Here is a 22,465-nt window from a genome sequence, read left to right as displayed (position 1 = left end):
ATAGAATATCCTGCGAGGGTTGCAATGTTCAGGATGCTCTCTATCTATCTAGGGGGAGGGAGTGCTGGGGGATGAGGGGAAATGAGCTAGGGGCTATGGGTGAGTTAGGGGCTATGGGTGAGTGGTGGAATATTGCGTTGGGGAACGGGTTGTGTTGGGGGAACGGGTGGGTGGTGGAATATTGCGTTGGGGAATGGGTTGCGTTGAGGGACCAGGCCTTCTGTGTGAATGGGACCCACTTAGTCTAGTCTCCAATAAATGCTGTTAGAAAATGTAGTTCTGCTCTTGGAGTACAAGTTTTGTAATTCTGTAGACAAAATTATCCCCTCAAGTATCATTCTTTCTGCTCTTAAGTGCTACAATGTTTAAAACAAGATTTTAAATGAAAAATATCAGAAATGAATATATTTCCCAATAACAATGTATTTGTGTGCCTTCATTAAAATTGTCACTTGAAGGCCTCTCATAAAATTGTGTGCTTGGAATTCACGATTTTTATTGGAGCTGACATTTGTTAGCTAAAATATAATTGTGTAGTCTGCTGTAATAGTTCACACATGCTTTGGTAACAATTCAACTGGGAGAATCCTACTCTTTGGTCACTTACAATATTCAGAATGTTATTTTTATGATAAGCGTTTGAAGCAAAATGGTAAAGGTATCAGAAACATTATTCTCCTACAATGCATGCTTTTGAATGTGTATAGAATTCATTTTAAAATGTATATGTATCGATAGACCTACCTAATTTTTATATATTCTGAAAGTAGACGTATTTTATTATTCACTTTCCTCACTGGAAATGTTAACTTATATCTCTGAAAAGCTTCAGAATCCATAAATCATAGAAATGTTTATTGGAAGAAGATTATTCAACCGCTGAGTTTACTGTGCTTCCTAGAAGAGCAATCCTATTAAATGTATGCCCATACTCTTCCTCATGGCTCTCCAAATTATTTTCTATTAAATATCATTTCAGTTTGGTTTTGAAGGCTCCTTATCGAAATCAACTGCGCAGGTAATTTCAGATGATATTTACCTTCTGCACAAAAAGAGGTTCCTCCAGTCTATCTTGCATCTTTTCATTAAAAACGGTTATCGTAGCATAGTGTTTTTGTTACAGACTAAACATTTTTGGATCATTGTTCTAGAGATATGAGTTTGGAACTTATGGCTGTTGCTGGGGCATTAAATTTTAATAAAGCCAATAACTGGTCCATTCATATTCTAATGCTGTTCTTACTGGTTGATTAATTGTCATTATTAAAGCTAACAAAGGGATGGCACAGGGGGCGCAACTGTTAGTCCTGCTGTTGCACAGATCCAAGTTCATTTCTGACTTCTGGTCTTGGCTGTGTGGAGTTTCCAATGTTTTAGTGTCACTGGTTTCTCCCAGGTGCGCCGGTTTCCTCCCATATCCTGAACATACATTGATAGATTAATTGGCTACAGTCAATTGTGCCTCGTGTAGGTGGATGGCAGGAGAAAATTGATGGGCATTTGAGAGGGAATAGGTTGCAGGGAAACAAATGGGAAATTGAACTGATGAAAATGTTCCAAAAGGCAGCATTACCTCAGCAGGCCAAATTGCCTCCTATGCCATTTAAAAGAAAAAAGAGAACTAAATCTGTGTCTCTGATCCACCCATGGGAATAGTTTCCCTTTCTTAGTTTAAGGTTTATTATTGTCACATGTACCAAAGTACAGTGAAAAGCTTTTCTTTACATGCTATCCAATCAAATCAGATAATACAATACTCGAGTACATTGCACTCAATCAAGCCAAACTCAAGGACAAAATGTACAGAGTGGTACATTGTGACGTAACAGTTCCAGAGAAAAAGTCCAATGTCCCCAATGAAATACATTGGAGAATTGACGCAGTATCGCAGCTGTTGGAAGAACAGAAGTCCGATAGCAGAGAGAAGAAGCTGTCTCTGAGTCTGGTGGTGTACGCTTTTAACCTATCAGTTCAATTTCCCATTTGTTTCCACTATCTGTCCAATGGGAGTGGGGAGAAGAAGATAATGACTGGGGTGGGAAAGGTCTTCTTTCCTGAGGCAGTGTGACCCAATGGCATGGTTCTAAAGATTGTGCGGCCTATAAAGTTGTGTGGCTCTTTGCCCTACCTCATCTAGTCATGATCTTGCCTTATCACTATTAAAATTGATAACCTATTTTGGTCCAAAGAGAACACCCTAGACTACCTAGTAATAAAAATTGTTCATCCCTGGAAACGTGTGAGTAAATCGTTTTTCCAGTACTCTTTGTAAAGCTGGATAACTAGAGTTGGAGACATTGGAATTGTGGAACGTTTCTACAGGTTCAATTAACTATTCCTGCTTTTGTACCAAATGCCTCCATAATGCCTTGCAAAACTTCTCCATCACTATTTCAAGAACTTCTGGAAGTATGCACACAACTTCATAGGCCACACAATTTTTAGAACCATGTCATTAGGTCTCTATAGTTCTTCCCTTTTCTTATTAACATTTTCCCTGTAAATTCTATCTTCCAGTTGCCAACTATTCTGCAAGCATGCCTATATTCTCTTGCAGGGTTGTACTGCACACATAACTGGGTATCACATTTCCCAGCTTGGTGTAATATGCAAATTTGGAAATGTTGTCCTGTTCTAGATGTATAGTTTACTCATATATATTCAAATAACATACCTCATCTTTCCTTGTCTGTCTACTATGTAACAGTCTGCAAAACAGCCATGCTTTACCAATTTCCTATCTGTCCTCATATATACGTTTAATTTAATGTATCTTCATTTTTCGCCTTATTTTTCGGAACTTTATCAAACCTCTCCTGAAACGTTTCTGAAATTCCATATGAACAACAAATGAGATTTTCAACTAAGTTCCTTTCAAATAAAAAGTCCTATTTTGTTTCAGGAATACTAACAAGCTGAGAGGTAAGTTGAAGAAGTGAAAAAAGGGACAAATTGTTACATGTTGGAAAAGTTGTTCTGAACTAACAGTGCTTTAAGATAGTCAGTCCTACCTGGCGGTGGTTGCAAGTAGTGAGCTCTAGTGAGACTTATGTGGAACTGCTGCTTCAGAGCTGCAGCGACCCAGGTTCAGTGCTGACCTTGGCACTGTCTTTGTGGAGTTTGCAGTTCTGCCTGTAATGGCTCAGATTTCCTACATCATAAAAATGTACAGGTTGGAAATTAATTGGCCTTGAATGAAGGTGAATGGTAGGAGTTGATGGGAATGTGGGGAGAATACATTGGGGTTATGGATTAAGGTAGGATTAGTTTCCCTGTGTGTTTCATAGTCGGTGTTGACTCAATGGACTATATGACCCCCTTCCCTCACATCTAACCCTTTACATTGTGCTGAAATGGGTACAGACCTATCCAATCTTTTTCATGCTGCTTTTACTGGGACCTTTGATTTATCATAAAATGTAGCATTCATCTGCTTGTTGACCTAATATTGTAACTGAAGATACTTTGTCCCCATAAATCGTTTATCTTGCACATGCTGTGCTGTACAGTGGATCCACACCTGAGTTGCCTTAAACCAATAGGAAAATAAGTACATGTGTATGACGTGTATTTTTTGAGAAGGAGTGAGCTCCATACTGTACTCCATACAGTGACCCTGTAATATCAAGTGGAGAGGTCCAGGAGAAGAGGCAAACAAAAGCAATTGGATCTTTTAAAAGTATGCATCAAATTGTCTCACAATGTGTCTAAAATAAATGTTGCCGTATATTTCCATGTGGAATACAGGAAAACTCTAATAGTCTACGATCCAATTCTTTGGAAATCCTGGTGGTTCAGCGTCTGGCCCAGAGTGATGTTTTCTGCATTCCTCTTAAAATTTGCTGGAGCCCTGTACCATGCGCTCTCTTTAAATTCACCAGGAAACTATTTCCTTTGTACCCTCAATACCCAGTGGGGCCCAGTTGCCCACACCCCTATTAAATTCACTTGCTCCACGATTCCTACAATCTGTTTAAACATAATGTTCACTGAGAAATGTATTATGGTTGGCTGTAACTACTGTAGCACTATCTAAGCATTTTTTTGTTTGTTTTAATGGGCAGATTAAAAAGCATTTCAAATGTATGAATGTAGACAAAAATGCTGGAGAAATTCAGCGGGTGAGGATGGAGCGAAGGAATACGTGACGTTTCAGGTTGAGATCCTTCTTCAGACGTATGAAAATGTATTCTCAATGAAAATACAATCTCAAATGTATGAAAAATCAGCAGGGAATTTAGTAGTGGGCAGAATATATATATATATATTCTGTTCTAAATACTAGTGTAAATCGTTAACAATTGGTGCCAGCATATAGTGAGCAGGCACCAATGTAGTTAATAAAATAATGATTATAATGTCATAAAATTCTATTAATAGCAATGAAGATGTATTATGTCAAGTGTGACTGCTAGTTTAATTTAGGCAATGATGAAGGGATCAAATAGGCAGGAGAACAACTGCTTACTATGTGTAAAAATATATATATTTTAACTAAGACATTATGATTGAGAGAGTAGTCTTGGTGCAATTGAAAATAAAGATAACATTAAATTTAATCTTCAGAAGTTCAGAACACTTCACCTAGGCGACTATAATATATCCTAGTATTTGAAAGAAAAAAATGATACATCGTGTCACAATGGATTTGTAAATAATTATACTAGCTGCTTTCTCTGATTCGGTGCTGCTCAGTGTAACGTCTTCCATTTCAAAGAGAATTTGATGGTGGAGGACAAGACAGTTTAATCCATAAAGTAGGTTGATTGTTAACCGTTGTATGCTGTTTCTGCAGAGCACTGAGAGGCATGATTTGTAGGTCAGAAAGGACAGTACCCCTGGTTAAGGGTGAGGTTCAGTTGCTCTTAAATTAGAGGATTTATTCAAAGTCATGAACTAATTGCCAAAGGAATATTTAAACCAATAAAAAACCTGACATGAATAAATATGGTGATCATAATACATATTGAAGTGTACCACCTGATGCACTGAATTCCTGTTTAAAACAAACTATCTGTTCTGGGACTATATGCCTCCAGTTGCATTAAACCTGGCAATGAAGGTTGGGCAATGAATTCCAGCATTGCCAGTGAAGCTCATGTCTGAGATGTAATTAAATAACACTAAGAGGAGCAGCAGTTTAAAAATGTGAAAATACGCTGTAGTTATTATCTTGAGACTTTGCATTGTAACATAATTCTTTTTCACAGCACATGTACAGTAATATATACAAAAATCCTTCTACATTGCTTTCTACTTCAATTATTTAATGAAAATCCCGTTGATTTGTAAAGGGCCTGTCCCACTTTTACAACCTAATTCACGCCCTTTTTTACTCGTGGACATTTTTCATCAGGCTAGAAAATCGCCCCGACCTACTTGATGCCATGAGTACCTACGACTAGCAGCACGACCTACCTACGACCTACCTACGACCTCCAACGACCTTGTGACGACCATGCTGCGAGTATGAGTCAAGGGCAAACTCGGCAGAGGTCGTGAATGTGGGACAGGTCCTTAACTCATCTCATAATTTCAAATGCAGGGCATTTCATATTTATCTTAGGTAGCAATGGGTCCAATGAGTTTCATCGGGTAATAAAACAGTATTGAATAGCATCTGTTGTTTGCAGAAATAGTTTTATCAAAAAAAAAAAAACTGTTTGGAAAAATTATTTTTGACTGAAATAAATTTGTCTATGATTTGTGCGGTGGAGGCCGGTTCTCTGGACTGGATACTTTCAAGAGAGAGCTAGATAGGGCTCTTAAAGATAGCGGAGTCAGGGGATATGGGAACAAGGCAGGAACGGGTCAGATGTGAGCGTCTGACGAAGGGTCTTGACCCAAAACATCGCCCATTTCTTTTCTCCAGCCTGTCCCGCTGAGTTATTCCAGCATTTAGTGTCTATCTTCAGTGTAAACCAGCATCTGCAGTACCTTCCTACAAGAGCTTCAATTAAGTTTGTTGGGTTCACCTTTAAACTCGCTAAGACCCTGTCTACAGCACTCTCTTTAAACTTAACACAGCACCATTTCCTGGTCTTCTTTCATACTCATCAGGTTCGCAAGACGATTTATTAAACTGCAGTATAACATTTTAAAAATAAAAACCGTGTAAGAGGAATTCAGTGCACCAGGTGGTACACTTCAATTAAAACAGTGCAATATTATCGAAGTAATGTCCAAGCACTGTCAATGTCCAGAGGATGCCAGAATACTGGATTTTAACCACATAAATCTATACATAACTAAAATTCTGATCTTGTTCTCCTCCAGTTTGGCGGTTATTCTATTTGCGCAAAAATGGTTTGCGATAGTGTACGATTTTTCGCCAGTTCACTCCCCGTTCTTCTGTGCTGCGCTTGCACCAATTTTCATTCCGATCGGTTGAATGTCGTAAACGTTAGCGAGGTTTAAAAAATCTTAAAAACTGCGCATGCACAGATCGATCTCTTCTCCTGCCTTCCAGCGCCGCGCAGATTAGTCTCTTCCGCTGTCCCCACTCCCCAAGACGGTCCGCCCCTTCCTGCACCATCGCATCTTTAGTGGAGCAGAGGGTGCAGGAAGGGGCGGAAGGTTTCCAACTGGACATTCAGAGGGACCCGAAACAGCCCAGCCCCAAGCAGCAGCTCCTGCAGCACAGCCTCCGCTTCCGGCTCTGCGGGCAGCTCTGGCTCGGTCACCCGCCAGCCACCCTCACCCCGCCCCTGGCACAGTGAGCTTGGCTCCGTCGAGGCCCAGGTCCGCGAGTGCTTCAGCCATCTACAGCCAAGGCCAGGCCGATGTATGAGAACCAGGCCGAGTTCCAGGCACTGGCGCTGCTCCTTAGGGGGCGCGTCCTGTGCGGTATGGCTGCCCAGCCTGCAGCTGTTCGTTTTGCACTCTTTTTTTTATTTTTAGTGAGTTTTAGTGTTTTGTTTTCGGAGTTCTAGCCTTTTTTATGTGGGGGGTGGGGGGTGGGGAGGGAGGGGGATACTACTTTTCCGGGTCCCTATCTGGTCGGAGAGGCATCTTTTCTCTGGGCTGCACTTTCGACCCGTCCCCACGGCCTACCAGCGGGGCTGGAGCGGCGTTTCCTGAGGGGACCGCCCAGTACCTAGGCTTCGGCGGCGGCGGCGGAACAGCACTGGAGCGCTATTGCGGAGCGGGCGACGCCTTTCCCAGGTCACCGCGCTGGAGCTCCGGTGAGCTGAAGACCGCCGATGAAACATCGCGGAGCTGCGGTTCTGTGGTGCGGGCGGCGGCGCTGAACTTTTCATCGGGAGCCTGGGATCTCTCGCCGAGATCACCAGTGGTGGAGCTCCATCCGGCGCGGCCTTGTTGGTTTCGGAAGCCGCGGTCTCCGGTAAGGGAAGCGGCCGTTCCAGGTGTCCCAAGCCGCTGAGAGGATTCTCCCGACGCCGGAGCACCATCACCCAGCGAGAACGGCCTGGAACATCGGGCCTCCGTAAAGGCAACTGTGGAGGCCTCAATAGGCCCGACTATGGGTGGACATGGGATAGGGACTGGACATTGTGCCTTCCCTCATAATGGGAACCATTGTGGGGGGATGTTTTTATGTTTAAATTTCTTTATTACTGTCTGTATTCTGTCTTTATGTGCTGTATTGGCAAGAAGCATTTCACTACACCTAGATGTATGTGACCAATAAAATAACCTTTGAACCTTTGAACCTTTGCTCTACAACCTGGGTGGGTGCTGGTGCAGGGAATGGGAGTGAGGGGAGAAGGATGAGGGAAATGGAGAGAAGGGAGATAGGGTGGTAGAGGGAGATGGGGGGGGTAGCGGCAAGCCCTGCTATCTACCCGCTAGCGAGGGACACCGCGGGTCCCAGGACGGACAGTGCTCCAGCGGCTCCTGCCCGCGGGCACAGACGCCGGGAGCGGCCCTAACACACTGCACCGTTACGCGGAGAGTGAGAGAGTCACAGCCTGGCCCACAGCGCGGGGGGAGAAGATGGGGGAAGTGAGAGGGGAGAGGGATGAGGAGGGAGAGAGGGATGAGGGACGATGTGGTGGAGAGAGGGAGGGAAGGAGGGAGGAAAGAGAGGGAGGTAGTGGGGTAGAGAGATGGTGGAGTGCAGGGGGGTAGGGAGGGGGGTAGAAACGGTTCAGGGTGATGGGCAAGGTGGGATAGAGGGGGGAGTAGAGGGGGATAGGGAGGGGTGGATTTGATGGGAGGGGGATAGGCATGAGTGGTGGAATATTGCATTAAGGAACCCAACGGGTCCCACTTAGTCTAGTATTGTTTAAATTCTCTGGGTACTCCGGCTAAAAGATTATGTGCATGTGCATCTATCCTACCTATTCCCATCATGATCTTATACACTTCTATAAGATCAGCCCTCATCTTCCTGCACTCTAAGGAATATAGTCCTTGTCTGCCCAACCTCTCCCTGTAGCTCAGGTCCTCAAGTCCTGACAAGAGTTTAGAGCATTCTGATTATATTGTTATAGTGGCACAATTTAGACAAACCACAATTAAGATATCTTGATGGACTCAGCTGAAAGTATTCCATGTGTATGAAGATTATGTAACTTCAGTTCTAAATCTGGACCATGCAAAGAATTTGCATATTTACACACTTCTTATGTATGTGAAATGTAAAGAGAAAGGGCCAATTAGCGGGATTATTTGGTACAGGAAAGCAAGAGTTGTAAAAAGCTTTTGAAGACAAATGATGAATCCTTGCAACCTGTCATGCCAAAGTCAGTATGGAAAAAGTACTAAGAAATGGCAAGCAAGAATGAAGGGAAAGGAAGTGGCAGAATGTGTCCTTCGACAGAGGCAGTGAGGTAAATTGGTGTTTAAGAAGGAACTGCAGATGCTGGAGAATCGAAGGTACACAAAAAAGCTGGAGAAACTCAGCGGGTGCAGCAGCATCTATGGAGCGAAGGAAATAGGCAACGTTTCGGGCCGAAACCTTTCTTCAGAGGTAAATTGGTCTCTGTTTTAGTTCAGAGAACTGTTTCATAGGTTTTAAAGTTTGTCATTGCAATAGTAATACCTGGAGTTGTACCTGTTAAACTTGAAGTTACAAGGTTGTAGGTTCACATTATCTCTATAATTATAAAACTCTGATCTTGGATGTGTGTGTGTGTTTCTTTGTTTGTGTGTAAAATCACATCTTCTCGGAAAAACGACATGCTAATTGTAAAATGTTTACATTTATCCCGTGGAGTCTGAAATCACCTTATTTGAAAAATTCATGCTTTCTTTCTCAAGTTATTAATGAAAATGTTCACAAATCTGAAAAAACTTTGGGGGGAAAAAGCTGTCTTTCGCTGATGACTTCACAATGGATCTGCGCACTATGTTCCACGCACTGCGAGCGAAGAATGAGCTCTCGGGTCCCTCTCCCCCTCCCTCCCCCCCCTCCCTCCCCCTCCCCCCTCCTCCTCTCCCCCCTCTCCTCCTCCTCCCCCCCCATCATCCCCTCTCTCCCTCCCCTCTTTCCCCCTCTCTCTGCCCCCCCCTCTCCCCACTCTCTGTCCCCCTCTCTCCCCTTTCCCCCCCCTCCCCCCCCCTCTCTCCCCCTCCCCTCTCTCTCCCCTCCCCTCTGCCCTCTCCTCTACCCTCTCTCCTCTCTGCCCCCTCTCTCTCTGTCTCTGCCCCTCTCTCTGTCTCTGCCCCCTCTCTCTCTGTCTCTGCCCCTCTGTCTGTCTCTGCCCCTCTCTCTCTGTCTCTGCCCCTCTCTCTCTGTCTCTGCCCCTGTCCCTCCCTCTACCTCCCCTGCCTCTCTAGACGCACCCGCGAGTTGGGGGCTATGCATGAGTGGATAGGGCGAGGATGGGGTAAAAGGATCGAATTAATAATAATATAATATCAAGGGGGGTGGATTGTGTGTGTGTGTGGGGGTCGTTAATGTGTGTGCGATGCCGCAGACCACCCCCCCCCCCCCCCCGCCCCCCGCAACCACGGTCTAGTCTATATACTTACAAAACATTCATCTTGGATGTGTGTATAATCATACTGCTCGATAAAACGATGCCCTGACGGTAAAACTTTTACATATTCCTGTAGCGATTAATCCGGTGAAGTCAAAAATCAGATTACCTGAAGATTTCGAGCTCTATTTACGAAAATGTTCACAAATGTTTGAAAATAAACAAGATGGGCACCTCACAATGGCTCTGCTCGCGCTGTAATCCACGTGCTGTGAGTGACATCACCTCCAGACCACCCCCCCCCCCCACCCCTTGTCCTCGGGCCCTGAAGCCTGCAGCCGGGAGCCGCCAATGGGAGCATTCGGGGATCAGCTCTCCTCTGTGATGACCCCTCCCCCCCCCCCCCCCCGGGCTCTGGATTGAAGCCACTGAAGTCCTTTGGTTGACACACACACGCCCCGCTCCCAACTCCCTTTCTCCTATCCCACCTCCCCCCCCTCTTTCCCCCCCCCCCCCCCCCCCCCCCCCCCTCTTCCCCCCCCCCCCTCTTTCCCCTCCCTCTTTCTTTGAACAAGCTGGGTGTTTGTTAGGTCTGATCTTTTGCTTGAGGGCTGAAATGTAATTGCAAGTTGCTGGGGAAAAACAATTGTGTAATATAAATGTATGTGCAGTGCCACCAATAGGAATAGGAGAGTAAATGTGAAAAGATATTTGTTTAATTTTGCGAAGATATATCATGCCCAATCCTGTGCTGCCTCACCCGCTGAGTTTCTCCAGCGTTTCTGTCCACCTTCGATTTTTCTAGCATCTGCAGTTCTTTCCCACACATCACACTTAATCCCCATCGCAGTGAGTGAATGTTTTCAGATGCACTAATTGTGCAAGCACTTTGAATAAATAATTGGGCGTGGGTGTGCGTCTGTCATGTAGTAACTGCAGGAAATTTGCACTTTCTGCCGTTTTGTACATCTTTTGGATAGGAAAAAGGGAATGGGCAGAAATATTTTATTGAGGTGTGGGACTTTAAGACATGTGCGTTTGCTGTTATTTCAACCCAAATGATCATACTTTATTATCACGTCGTAATTTTCAAAACTATATTTAACATTAAAAAATAATAGATTTATCAGTTTAAAGTGCTATAAAATGTTTGAAAGACATATCCGACCTTATCCTATTTTCCCCCACATTAGTCATTAGTTCTACTCTCTGTGTTTGGAATTGTACTCCTGCTCAATACAATTCTTAACTTTTTATTTATATTTTAGGCTATCACGATCCAGCCAACTTTTCTTGGAGGAAATACTTGGAGGAATTGGGTGCTACTCCAGCTCCAGCCCGTGCTTTCAAAATAGTATGTTACTGTTAAGAAAATTAATCAGATATAATTTTAAGTAGCAGAAAAAATCAAATAATAAGGTCAATGTATAGTTTGTCTATTGATTTCAAGCAATGGCAATGAAATAATCACATATTTAAAAACTCATTAGCTAGTTCATGTTCAATTTGGGGGTTTATGTGGTCATCTGTCATCTTAAAATGTAATATTGTCGACCATTACCATTAAATGCCTCATAACGTAACATAAGGTTTAGGACCACAATCAAGGAGAAAGCTCCCGAAAGCTTATTGTGAAAAAAAATAAATTACTTGAAAATGTTCAAATTATCAAACCAAACATTTAAAATCGCCATAGGAGCTAAATATATTGGAACATCTTACTTAAATTTGAAATAATTTCAACTCTCTTCTCTTTTCTCGTTTCTTTATTTACTTCTGCATTGGTCTGCCGTGATAAATAGGCAAAAAAATCCCAAATATAATCCTGAAGATATTATAACATGCATAATGCATAATGCTTTGTCTTTTGACACATTACAAATATATATATATATATATATATATATATATATAAATAATACAATTCTCCTTGTTCATTCTTGGAAGAAAATGCATTTTAATATCCTTATGTCATCCTTGGACATGCTGCACAGATTTAGCTGTGTAATTCAGCTTGTTTTTTTTTACTATTTGAGTTTTTATCATCTTCCAAGAGCCGGCTGTACTTTTTGAGAAGGCTCCGCTCCTTCAACATCTGCAGTAAGAGGCTGCAGATGTTCTACCAAACGGTGGTGTCCAGTGCCATCTTCTTCACTGTCGTGTGCTGGTGTAGCAGGGCGAAGGCTGGCACTGCCCTGGGGACGGAGTTGGATTCACGGGAGGCTGGTCTTGGAGGGGGAGGATGCTCCTCAAACTGCGGAGCTTCCTGGACAATACAGCTTACCCCGACAAAGACACAATGGTCAACCTGAGGAGTAGCTTCAGCAACAGACTGGTCCCACCAAGATGCAGTACAGAACGCCACAGGAGATCCTTGTTCCCTGTGGCTATAAAACTGTACAACTTCTCCCCCTTGGGGTAGACTGACTCCACTCCCCCGACCCAATCTTTGCACATCCCCAATCCTTTCCACTCGTCACTTTAATTTCATGTTTCATGTATCTTGGGTTTTATGACTGTTGGCAGATCAATTTCTCTCCTGGGATAAATAAAGTTCTATCGTATCGTATAGCACAATGATTTAACTTGCTTAGTGCTGAATTTTCCATCACCCACAAGTACCTTTTAATTCTTTTTATTTCCATGCCATCCATAATCTAATTGAATTACTTCCTTTCCATGTGCACCATCCTTTTACTATCTTTCTTTACACCTATGAAAGCTATTTTTTGGTTCAACCCATGCCTGGTATAGCATCAACGTATGGAATTACTGAAGCCAAGAATAGGAGTAGGGTCTCCAGAAACATGGGTATACAAGCAATTTAAAAGGTGTGTCTTGGGGCTGAGGAGTGAAATTAAGGGAACATGGTCATTAATAGGCAGCAGGGTAACACAACATGGTTACAAAACTGGAAGGTGTATGTGATGTCCTCGTCCATTGTAGCTTTAAGACAAATTAATTATTTTCCCTATGGTGCTCCATTACTGCCATTTTCATGCAGATGGCAAGGTAGACCAAAATGCTGGAGAAACTCAGCGGGTGAGGCAGCATCTATGGAGCGAAGGAATAGGTGACGTTTTTTGGGTCAAGACCCTTCTTCAGACTGATGTGCGAGGTGGAGACAGTGGGCTGTGGGAGAGCTGGGAAGGGGAGGGGAAGGATGGAGAAGGAGCAAGAAAGCTACTTCAAATTGGAGAAGTCAATGTTCATACTGCTGGGGTGTAAACTACCCAAGCGAAATATGAGGTGCTGCTCGATGACAATATTTGTGTGCATATAAGTTTCATAATTTTGTTTATATTTTCTGTTCCATTAAATCATTACTTTTTCAGATTTATGCAATTATTTTAAGAAATGCTAGATGATGCCTTTGTGTGGATTAAAAAAAATCCTCAGTGGTCAGGAATATCACAATTTATTTGTTTAAAATTAATTGAATTTTAAAGGGAAAGATATGAAAAGTTGTATGTCTTCCACATTAATAGCCTCTGGTCTTAATAAGCTTCAATTCTCCTGCCTTCCCATTGAAGTCCGAAGAAGGGTCTTGACCTGAAAGATGCTGTCTGTCCTGCTGAGTTACTCCAGCATTTTGTATCTATCACCAGCTTGTATGACTTCCATGTTTCAAACAGATGCATAGAAGTTGGAGATCAGCTGACTCACAAGGAGAATATTGCTAGTGTGGAGCAATATAGTGAGAGGTATGGGTGATGTTTTTGGTCGAGACCCTTCTTCAGACTGATGTCAGGGGAGAGGGAGATACATAGATAAGGAAATGTAAGGTGTAAAAATATGACAACGGGATTGGAGAACAAGGAAAATGTAGAATAGATCATTGTTAGATGGCAGAAGATAACAACAAAGCAAACAGATAAAATGTAATCGGAGACAGTATGACTGGTGGGAGGACTGGGAAGGGGAAGGATGGAGAGAGATGGAAAGCAAGGGTTACTTGAAGTTAGAGAAGTTAATGTTCATACCGCTGGGGTGTAAGCTGCCCAAGCGAAATACTACTGGCAGTGCATTATTAATATTGTTACAGTGTTACAGAAATCATTATCAAAGCTAAACTTTCTCGGATTGTGCATATTGCGATAATTCAATGTATATATGTGATTAACAGTTTTTGATCATTTCTACAAGTGACGTGGCCAACTGAATATTTTTTCCAGAGACCACCACATGGATTCCAAGTGAATATGAAATTTGAAGCTGTGGATAAACGTAATCCACTGTTGATTCGTGTTGCTACAGTTGCAGATACCGATGATCAAAGGATCAAGGTACTAATTTATTCTCGCAAATTCTAACAACATATTCAAAGATTCACTATTCATTACAGTATTTCTTAGATCTTTAATTCCTTTCACAGTTTTTACAGATTTTCCCATTTTCAAGTATAGCCATTTGTGCAGCTTTACTTTTTGCTGTTGATGTATAGCTTAATTAAAAATATGCCAACTAATGATTTCCTAACCACATTCAATTTAAAAGAAATGTTGTCATGCAAGTGACAGGTGAACATTATTATCAATGTCGTTCATAAGTTTTTTTCCCTTTTCTTTATTAGTACGGGTGTCAGGGGTTATGGGGAGAAGGCAGCAGAATGGGATTGAGAGTGGAATGATAGATCAGCATGATTCAATGGCAGAATAGATTTGATGGGCTGAATGGCCTAATTATGCTCTTATAACTGATGAACTTACTGTTCATTATCTCATCTCCTTTACTCTTTGTCTATTTTGGATTGTACCACAGCAGCATAACCATTGAGCCAGGATGGTATCACATATGGAGGAGAGAATTTATGCCAAAGAACATCTGTTTCTGTACAAATAGTTCCTCTGATTTTACTCTTTTATTAATTGGATAAAATAGTATTTTTCACAAACTCCTTGGGTTAACAAAAGTCATATAATACCCGGCCCATTGGGAAAAGAGATGCAGGAGGGCCAGTATTTAAGCATGCAGGTACAGCAGGCAGTGAAGAAAGCAAATGGCATGTTGGCCTTTAAACAAGAGAAATCGAATATAGGAGCAAAGAGGTCCTTCTGCAGTTGTACAGAGCCCTAGTGAGACCACACCAGGAGTACTGTGTGTAAGAAGGAACTGCAGATGCTGGGAAATCGAAGGTAGATTAAAGTGCTGGAGAAACTCTGCGGGTGCAGCAGCATCTTTGGAGCGAAGGAAATAGGCAACGTTTCGGGCGGAAACCCTTCTTCAGACTGATGTAGGGTGGGGGGTGAGGTGGGGAGGGGAGGGAGAATAAAGGAGAAAGGAAGAGGAGGAGCCCGAGGGCTGAGGGAGAGCAGAGAAGGGGAGGAGACAGCAAGGGCTACCGGAAATTGGAGGTCAATGTTTATGCCGCTAGGGTGCAGAGTGTAGAGTGACTACAACAGAGGTTCACCTGCATCTCCTCCAACCTCATCTATTGCATCCGCTGCTCTAGATGTCAGCTGATCTACATCGGTGAGACCAAGCGTAGGCTCGGCGATCGTTTCGCCGAACACCTCCGCTCTGTCTGCATTAACCAACGTGATCCCCCTGTGTCTCAGCACTTCAACTCACCCTCCCATTCCGAATCCGACCTTTCTGACCTGGACCTCCTCCGTGGCCAGAGTGAGCACGACCGGTAATTGGAGGAGCAGCACCTCATATTCTGCTTGGGCAGTTTGCACCCTAGCGGCATAAGCATTGACTTCTCCAATTTCTGGTAGCCCTTGCTGTCTCCTCCCCTTCTCAGCTCTCCCTCAGCCCTCGGGTTCCTCCTCTTCCTTTCTCCTTTTCCTTTCTCCTTTCTTCTCCCTCCCCTCCCCCCTCCCCCCCCTCCCTACATCAGTCTGAAGAAGGGTTTTGGCCCGAAACGTTGCCTATTTTCTTCGCTCAATAGATGCTGCTGAGTTCCTCCAGCACTTTTGTCTACCCTGGAGTATTATGTGCAGTTTTGGTCCCCTAATTTGAGGAGGGACATTCTTGCTATTGAGGGAGTGCAGCGTAGGTTTACTAGGTTAATTCCCGGGATGGCTGGACTATCATAAACTGAGAGAATGGAGCAGCTGGGCTTGTACAAGAATGTTTAGAAGGATGAGAGGATATCTCATTGAAACATATAAGATTGTTAAGGGTTTGGACAAGCTAGAGGCAGTAAACATGTTCCCGATGTTGGGGGAGTCCAGAACCAGGGGCCACAGTTTAAGAATAAGGAGTAAGCCATTTAGAACGGAGATGAGGAAACACTTTTCATGAGGATTAATCCTAACATTGTGCTTAAAAGCACCGAACAAGGGTGGTTCCTTTGTTTGGTGTACAGACCTCTTTCTTGCATAGGCTAAATATAAACAGACTGATATCTTTATCTCCTCCTCTACACCTTATCAATATGAATCTGATAAAGAGTCTCAAACTGAAACTTCACCTATCCATGTCTTCCAGAGATGCTGCCAGACCCACTGAAATACTCCAGAACTCTCTGATTTTTTTGTTTTCCTTATTGTAAACCAACATCTGCAGTTCCTTGTGTCGACAGAATATGTGGCAGTTCTGATGAAATGTCAATAACCCAAAATCAGTTTCTTTCTCCACAATTGCTCTTGACGTTCATCATTTCCAGTTTATTCTTTAATTCTCAGCATGGTTAATAAACAGTTAGACAGGTACAGGTAGATCGGACGGGTCTGGTGGGATATGGTCCAGATGGGGGATGGTGGGACTAGTGTAGCTGGGACATGTTGGCCAGTGTTTTTAAATTGGGCCTAAGGGCTTGTTTCCACACTGTATCACTCTACGACTCTATAATATTATCTCCTCTTACTGTAGTAATGGGTTTTAGTACATGGCCCAATAAAGAGATCTTTAATAGTAAATATATATATATAAAGTCACAAATCAGAGATCAAAATACAGAACTGTTGATCTCAAAACAGAGTCCTGGACATAAAGGGAAGTCTGTTGTAAATGTCAGCAGTTCGGCTGCTCTAACTAGACCGAGTAGGAAAGATAGCTTCTGTGGATATGTTTTGTAGACCATGCATCATTTTAATCACCTACGATTATTTTACATGAAGTTCAAGCAGTCCATGGCAAAAATTATTTCAGGACAAATTAACGTGACCTCAGTAATTTAATTTTGCTAATTAATTGAAATGGTTAATAATTGATGTAAGCATTAATAAGGAAAACCAAGAGAAAAACAATACGCACTCGCTTCAGGCAACATCATTTCGACGTAGTTAAATGTTATTTTCATTTATGGGTTTAACAGAAAGGGTAACTGAAATTAACATAACAATTGGATAGGCTAAGGACAAAGGTTGGCAACAGCATAGGAGAAGTCCCCTATATTCTTTGAAATAATCATTGACATTCATCTGATCAAATAGAGAGCTTTTGTTCATTCAGTACCTTATCTGACAGTTAGCCCCTCCAGCAGTACATCAGTCTCTCTGACTACATCTGTTTCTCAAGTCTCTGGAGTGAGATATTAAACCAGAACCTCCAAGACGGAGACAGAGGTATTGCCAGTGATCATCTACTAACACTGGTTAGTTTAATTTAGTCTCACAGGGAAACTACATATCAGCCTCACTTTGTTCATGGAATGTAGAGAGCACATGAAGAAACCTCTTGCGAATAAAAGCACTAAAAATCCTTCAATGATTTTATAGTAAAACACTATATGTTCCGGTATTAAGAAAGGTGTTAAATAAATACAGGATGGTTTTATTTAATGAATCGGTTACTCAAGGTTTAACCAGATAGGATTGCATACTATAAACATTATAAACTTACTTCTTCATTTTCCGTTTGTTGTTTGTCCTAGTTCATTGTCTGTGAGCATGGGTGAGAGTTCAGCTTTGAATTGAATTGAGTGAGAGACACTACTTTGGGTTGCATTAGTAGCAGCAGATGCACTGCTGTTATAGATCTTTGCTCCTTATTTCTCTTATGCCTCAGCAACTTTCCTCTGATCGTAGAATACAGCTTCTGTTTAGTTGAACCATTGCCAAGCAGCATTATCATCAACAAATCCTCCCAAGTCTCTGTGTTAATATTGAACCGATGACGAGAAAATCCTCAAAAAATGTATTTTGGCTTCCCTAAGAGCATTTATCCTCATTAGTTATGTGAAAGTGGAAATGCTCTGCAGGTCAGGGACCATCTGTGGAGAGAGAAATATAATCCGTGTTTCAGTTTGATAACCTTTCATCAAAACTGAGAAAAGTTGTAGGTTATATATTTTCAGCCACAGAGAAAGAGATGGGGAGAGATCAATTGGACTGTCTATGATTCGGCGGAGATAAAGAAATAATGACAGATGGTGATGGTGTTAGCTTGGAGATAAGTGAAGGCTTGTTCTTCGCAGATGAACTGCTGGGGATAGATGGAAATAGGAGGCAATGAAATAGAAGAGATTGTTTTATTTAAACCTGGCATTGCATGATGCCATTAAATCCAGAAGGGAAGATTTTGCATATTTAGAGAAACAAATGCTGAAAAATAACCTCAGCAATAATGTACAAATGAACTTTTTGCACTTAATTAAATTTGCAAACCATTGCCTTGCTCGAGTGAGGAAATGAAATTCCGATGCTTCCATCTCCTGACATTTAATCACAGGTTGTTTGAACAGTAAGTGTTTCTCAGTTTTAACAAGAATATCAGTTTGCTCTCCTGTAGATATCAGTCAATCTAAAACACTAATCCCATTATTTCTCATCGCTTTTTAAGGATCAAATCATTAAATTGAAAAGTTTGAGGTAATCTGATTCACTAAGCATACTTATGATAATTTTGAAATATGAGATGGTTTCTCTATTAGGATCAAGTGAATAGCAGACAACTGTGGGGAGCTCTAACTGAGTACATCCGCAGAGTATGCACAGAGTTAGGAAAATTAGAGTCAAACGCATTGTTTGGATAAAGCTGGCTACTTCAGGTAATTTTCCTTTTAGTCCTCTTCTTGCGCATGTTCCAGCATTGAGTAGCCTCTACTTAATCTTCAATTGATGCTCAATTCCAAGATAAATGCATACCAGGGCAAACATGTCTGAGAGCATTTTGTTTATGCAGAGGTTTTGAATTATACAATATTAATCACATTATTCAACAAGAAACATCTATGGCTTTAACCAGCAGACTGTTGAATTCTAGCAGCCAGCGGATAACAATAAGCAACACAGCTGTAGTTATTTTTTGCTATTCTAAAAGAAGCCCAATGGCAGGTGTGGTGGGTTGTTGCCGCGTCCCTCATGCTGCTTAATAGAATTTTAAACTTCTATTTCACTAGTATTAATTGTCATTACCTACTCATTTGATATCATGATCAGTACCCCATTCCAGCTTTTTCCCCATATCCCTTGATTCCGATATGCCTCAGAGCTAAATCTAACTCTCTCTTCAAAACATCCAGTGAATTGGCCTCCACTGCCTTCTGTGGCAGAGAATTCCACAGATTCACAACTCTCTGGGTGATAAAGTTTTTCCTCATCTCAGTCCTAAATGGCCAACCCCTTATTCTTAAACTGTGACCCCTGGTTCTGGACTCCCCCAACATGGGGAACAACTTTCCTGTATCTGGCCTGTCCAATCCCTTAAGACTTTTCAGACTTTATCTGACTTCCCCGACTATCGGACCAATTTTAAATCTTTGCATTAAATGTTGTACCCTTTATCCTTTATCTGAGCACTGTGGACAGCTTGATTTCATTCATTGATTTCAAACGGTAGTCTTTTATTTGATTGGATGGCATGTAAACAAAAGCTTTTCACTTGTCAACTGCTGACAGACATCAAGGAGATTGGTAGGCAGGTTTCCCATGGTTTTATTCATTGTTAACAGTGGGTTTAGTCTATTATATAGGTAATCTTCTGTATAATAGCTTTTCTGATTTATTTCAAGTATTGTGTCTGCACAAACTGAGATATGTGCCCATTCTTTTAACTTGTTAACCTCCTTGCATCTCGTCTTCTGTAATGTATATGCTTGTTTTTTTATTGTTTCATCCAGATGAAAGTAATGTCTGATGAAATAAATATAAGGTGGCAAACAAACCAAAGCAAATAATTTAAAGTGATAACCTTGAGGACTTCACAACACTCCTTGTATACTGGATATATTGCTAACACATGTTTTAAAACACATGCAAATGCAGACCAAGGTTAAATAGGATTGCAGATTTTATATTTGAGCTTCTTTATTCATGGATTTCGTTTTCATGCTTATATCTATTATTAAATGTGTCGGAAATTCACAATTTGTGAAATTCACAAATCTGTCAGAAATTCACAGAATGTAACAAACCAAGGTTACAACATCTGCATTTTGATGGCATGGATATTTTATAATGTAACTGCAAAACTGATGATTACATGTTCCAAACTAAGATAAAGCCATGTGAAATGAACAATAAACAACAAAACAGTTTAACCTGACAACACATTTATCCACCCAAACCTACTACAAATAGAGCATAGCTGAGTATTCAGATGCAGTTAAGTGTTACGTTCACGTTCACAAGTTATAGGTAGAATTAGGCCATTTGGCCCATCGAGTCCACTCCGCCATTGAATCATGGCTGATTGCCCCATAATCCCATTTTCCTGCCTTCTCCCCGTAACCCTTGACACCTGTTCTAATCAAGAATTATCTGTCTCTGCCTTAAAAATATCCACTGACTTGGCCTCCACAGCCCCCTGTGGCATTGAGTTCCACAGATTAACTACCCTCTGACTAAAGAAGTTCCTCCTCACTTTCTTTCTAAAGGAGCGTCCTTTAATTCTGAGCGCCCTCTGGTCCTACACTCTCCCACCAGTGGAAACATCCTTTCCACATCCACTCTATGCCTTTCATTATTCTGTAAGTTTCAATGAGCCCCCCCCCCCCCCCCCCCCCCTTCCCCCTCCAACTCCAGTGAGTAGAGACCCAGTGCTGTCATACGCTCATCATATGTTAACCCACTCATTCCTGGAATCATTCTTGTAATCCTCTTCTGGACCCTCTCCAGAGCCAGCATATTCTGTTATATAATTTACATATGTAGATGTAGATTGTGAGTTACAGTGGGATTGCTGTTGAAAAAGACTGCCTCAGAAGATAGAATAGTACAGCACAAGATCAGGCCCTTCATTCTACAAGGTATTTACTTAACATGATGCCGACCATCACTTATCGACCAGTGACCGTTGTCCTGGAGCTAAAGTCGGCTCCGTTCTTGTTTAAAAATAAATTAACGGGCCCCGGCCGCTGCTGGCTGCCTGCAGATCTGCAGACTCTCCCCAGCCAGCTTCATCAGCCTTCTTGATAAACAAGGGTAAGTAAAGAAAACAAAGTTCCCTTACCTGTTGCAGGTTCCCCTGCCGATTGGGAGGAACGTCCTTCCTCCAGCGATGACGAGTTCGAATGCGTGTAGCGATATGACGCGCATGCGTGGAAGCGGGCTTCTTCACGAAGTCACTCACGTGACTCCGAAGTAAAATTTACATATATAGATGTAGATTGTGAGTTACAGTGGGATTGCTGTTGAAAAAGACTGCCTCAGAAGATAGAATAGTACAGCACAAGATCAGGCCCTTCATTCTACAAGGTATTTACTTAACATGATGCCGACCATCACTTATCGACCTGTATATAACCCACTTCCCTCCACTCCCTGCATACCTATATGCATATCCAAAAGTCTTTTAAATGCCACTAATGTATCTTCTTTAACCACCAATCCCGACAGCACATTCCAGGAACTCGCCACACGTGTAAAAAAAATGGACAGTTTTCTCAACCATTTATTGATTTCTTCCCAGCTATTTTTCTTAAATAACTCAAGCTGAACAAACAAAAAGATCAGCAGAGAAAAATAAAATTGGGACCCATAAGGTTCTCAAAGGCACTGAAGCATTCACAATTATGTGAAACGACAGTTGCATAGAATTAGCACAATATCCATGTATTTCTTACTTACCTTTCGGCCATTTGTAAGTGGAGAGCAGAGGCAGATACTGTGAGATTTGCTGCTCTATTGCCTAAAGCAGGAGTCATGGAATTGTTATGTGAAATAAGGAACTGCAGAGGCTAATTTATACCGAAGATATACATTGAGTGCTGGAATAACTCAGTGGGTCAGGCCCATTGTTGGCTGGGGAAGAGGTGATAATGGAGAGATACAAAGATGTGAATAGTGGAACTAGCAGGATGACTAGGTGGGGAGAGCGGGAATGCCCGGGTTACTTGAAATGAGAGAAATCAATGTTGATACCGCTGGCTTGCAAGCTGCCCAAACAAAATATGAGGTGCTGTTCCTTCAATTTGCATGTGGTCTCACTCTGACAGTGGAGGAGGCCCAGGACGGAAAGGTCAGTGTGGGGATGGGAGGGGGTGTTGGACCGGGAGATCGCGTTGTCCAAGGCAGACTGGGCGTAAATGTTCTGCCTATTCTGCGATATGTCTCACTGTGAACAAAGGACACATTAAATGAGGCTGGGGGAGGTGCAAATGAACCTCTGCCTCACCTGAAAGGACCGTCGGGGACCCGGGACGGTGTCAAGGAAGGACATATAAGGACAGGTGTTAGCGAATTGTTGCT

At 42.2% G+C, this 22,465-nt stretch overlaps 1 protein-coding gene across 2 annotated transcripts in view; it reads left to right on the top strand.

The window, feature by feature from the left end:
- LOC129696173 (lethal(3)malignant brain tumor-like protein 4) overlaps positions 1-22,465 on the top strand; it is a 281,807-nt gene that overhangs the window by 133,962 nt on the left and 125,380 nt on the right. For both annotated transcript variants that reach the window (XM_055633744.1, XM_055633743.1), the window contains exons 15-16: positions 11,156-11,241; positions 14,063-14,173. In XM_055633744.1, coding sequence (XP_055489719.1) covers positions 11,156-11,241; positions 14,063-14,173 — 197 coding nt within the window. The remainder of the gene's footprint in view (positions 1-11,155; positions 11,242-14,062; positions 14,174-22,465) is intronic.

The sequence above is a fragment of the Leucoraja erinacea genome, chromosome 4 (genome assembly GCF_028641065.1).
Source record: "Leucoraja erinacea ecotype New England chromosome 4, Leri_hhj_1, whole genome shotgun sequence".
Lineage (NCBI taxonomy): Eukaryota > Metazoa > Chordata > Chondrichthyes > Rajiformes > Rajidae > Leucoraja > Leucoraja erinaceus.
Note: the sequence above shows the minus strand (reverse complement) of the source record. Positions and strands in the feature narration are given on the sequence as shown.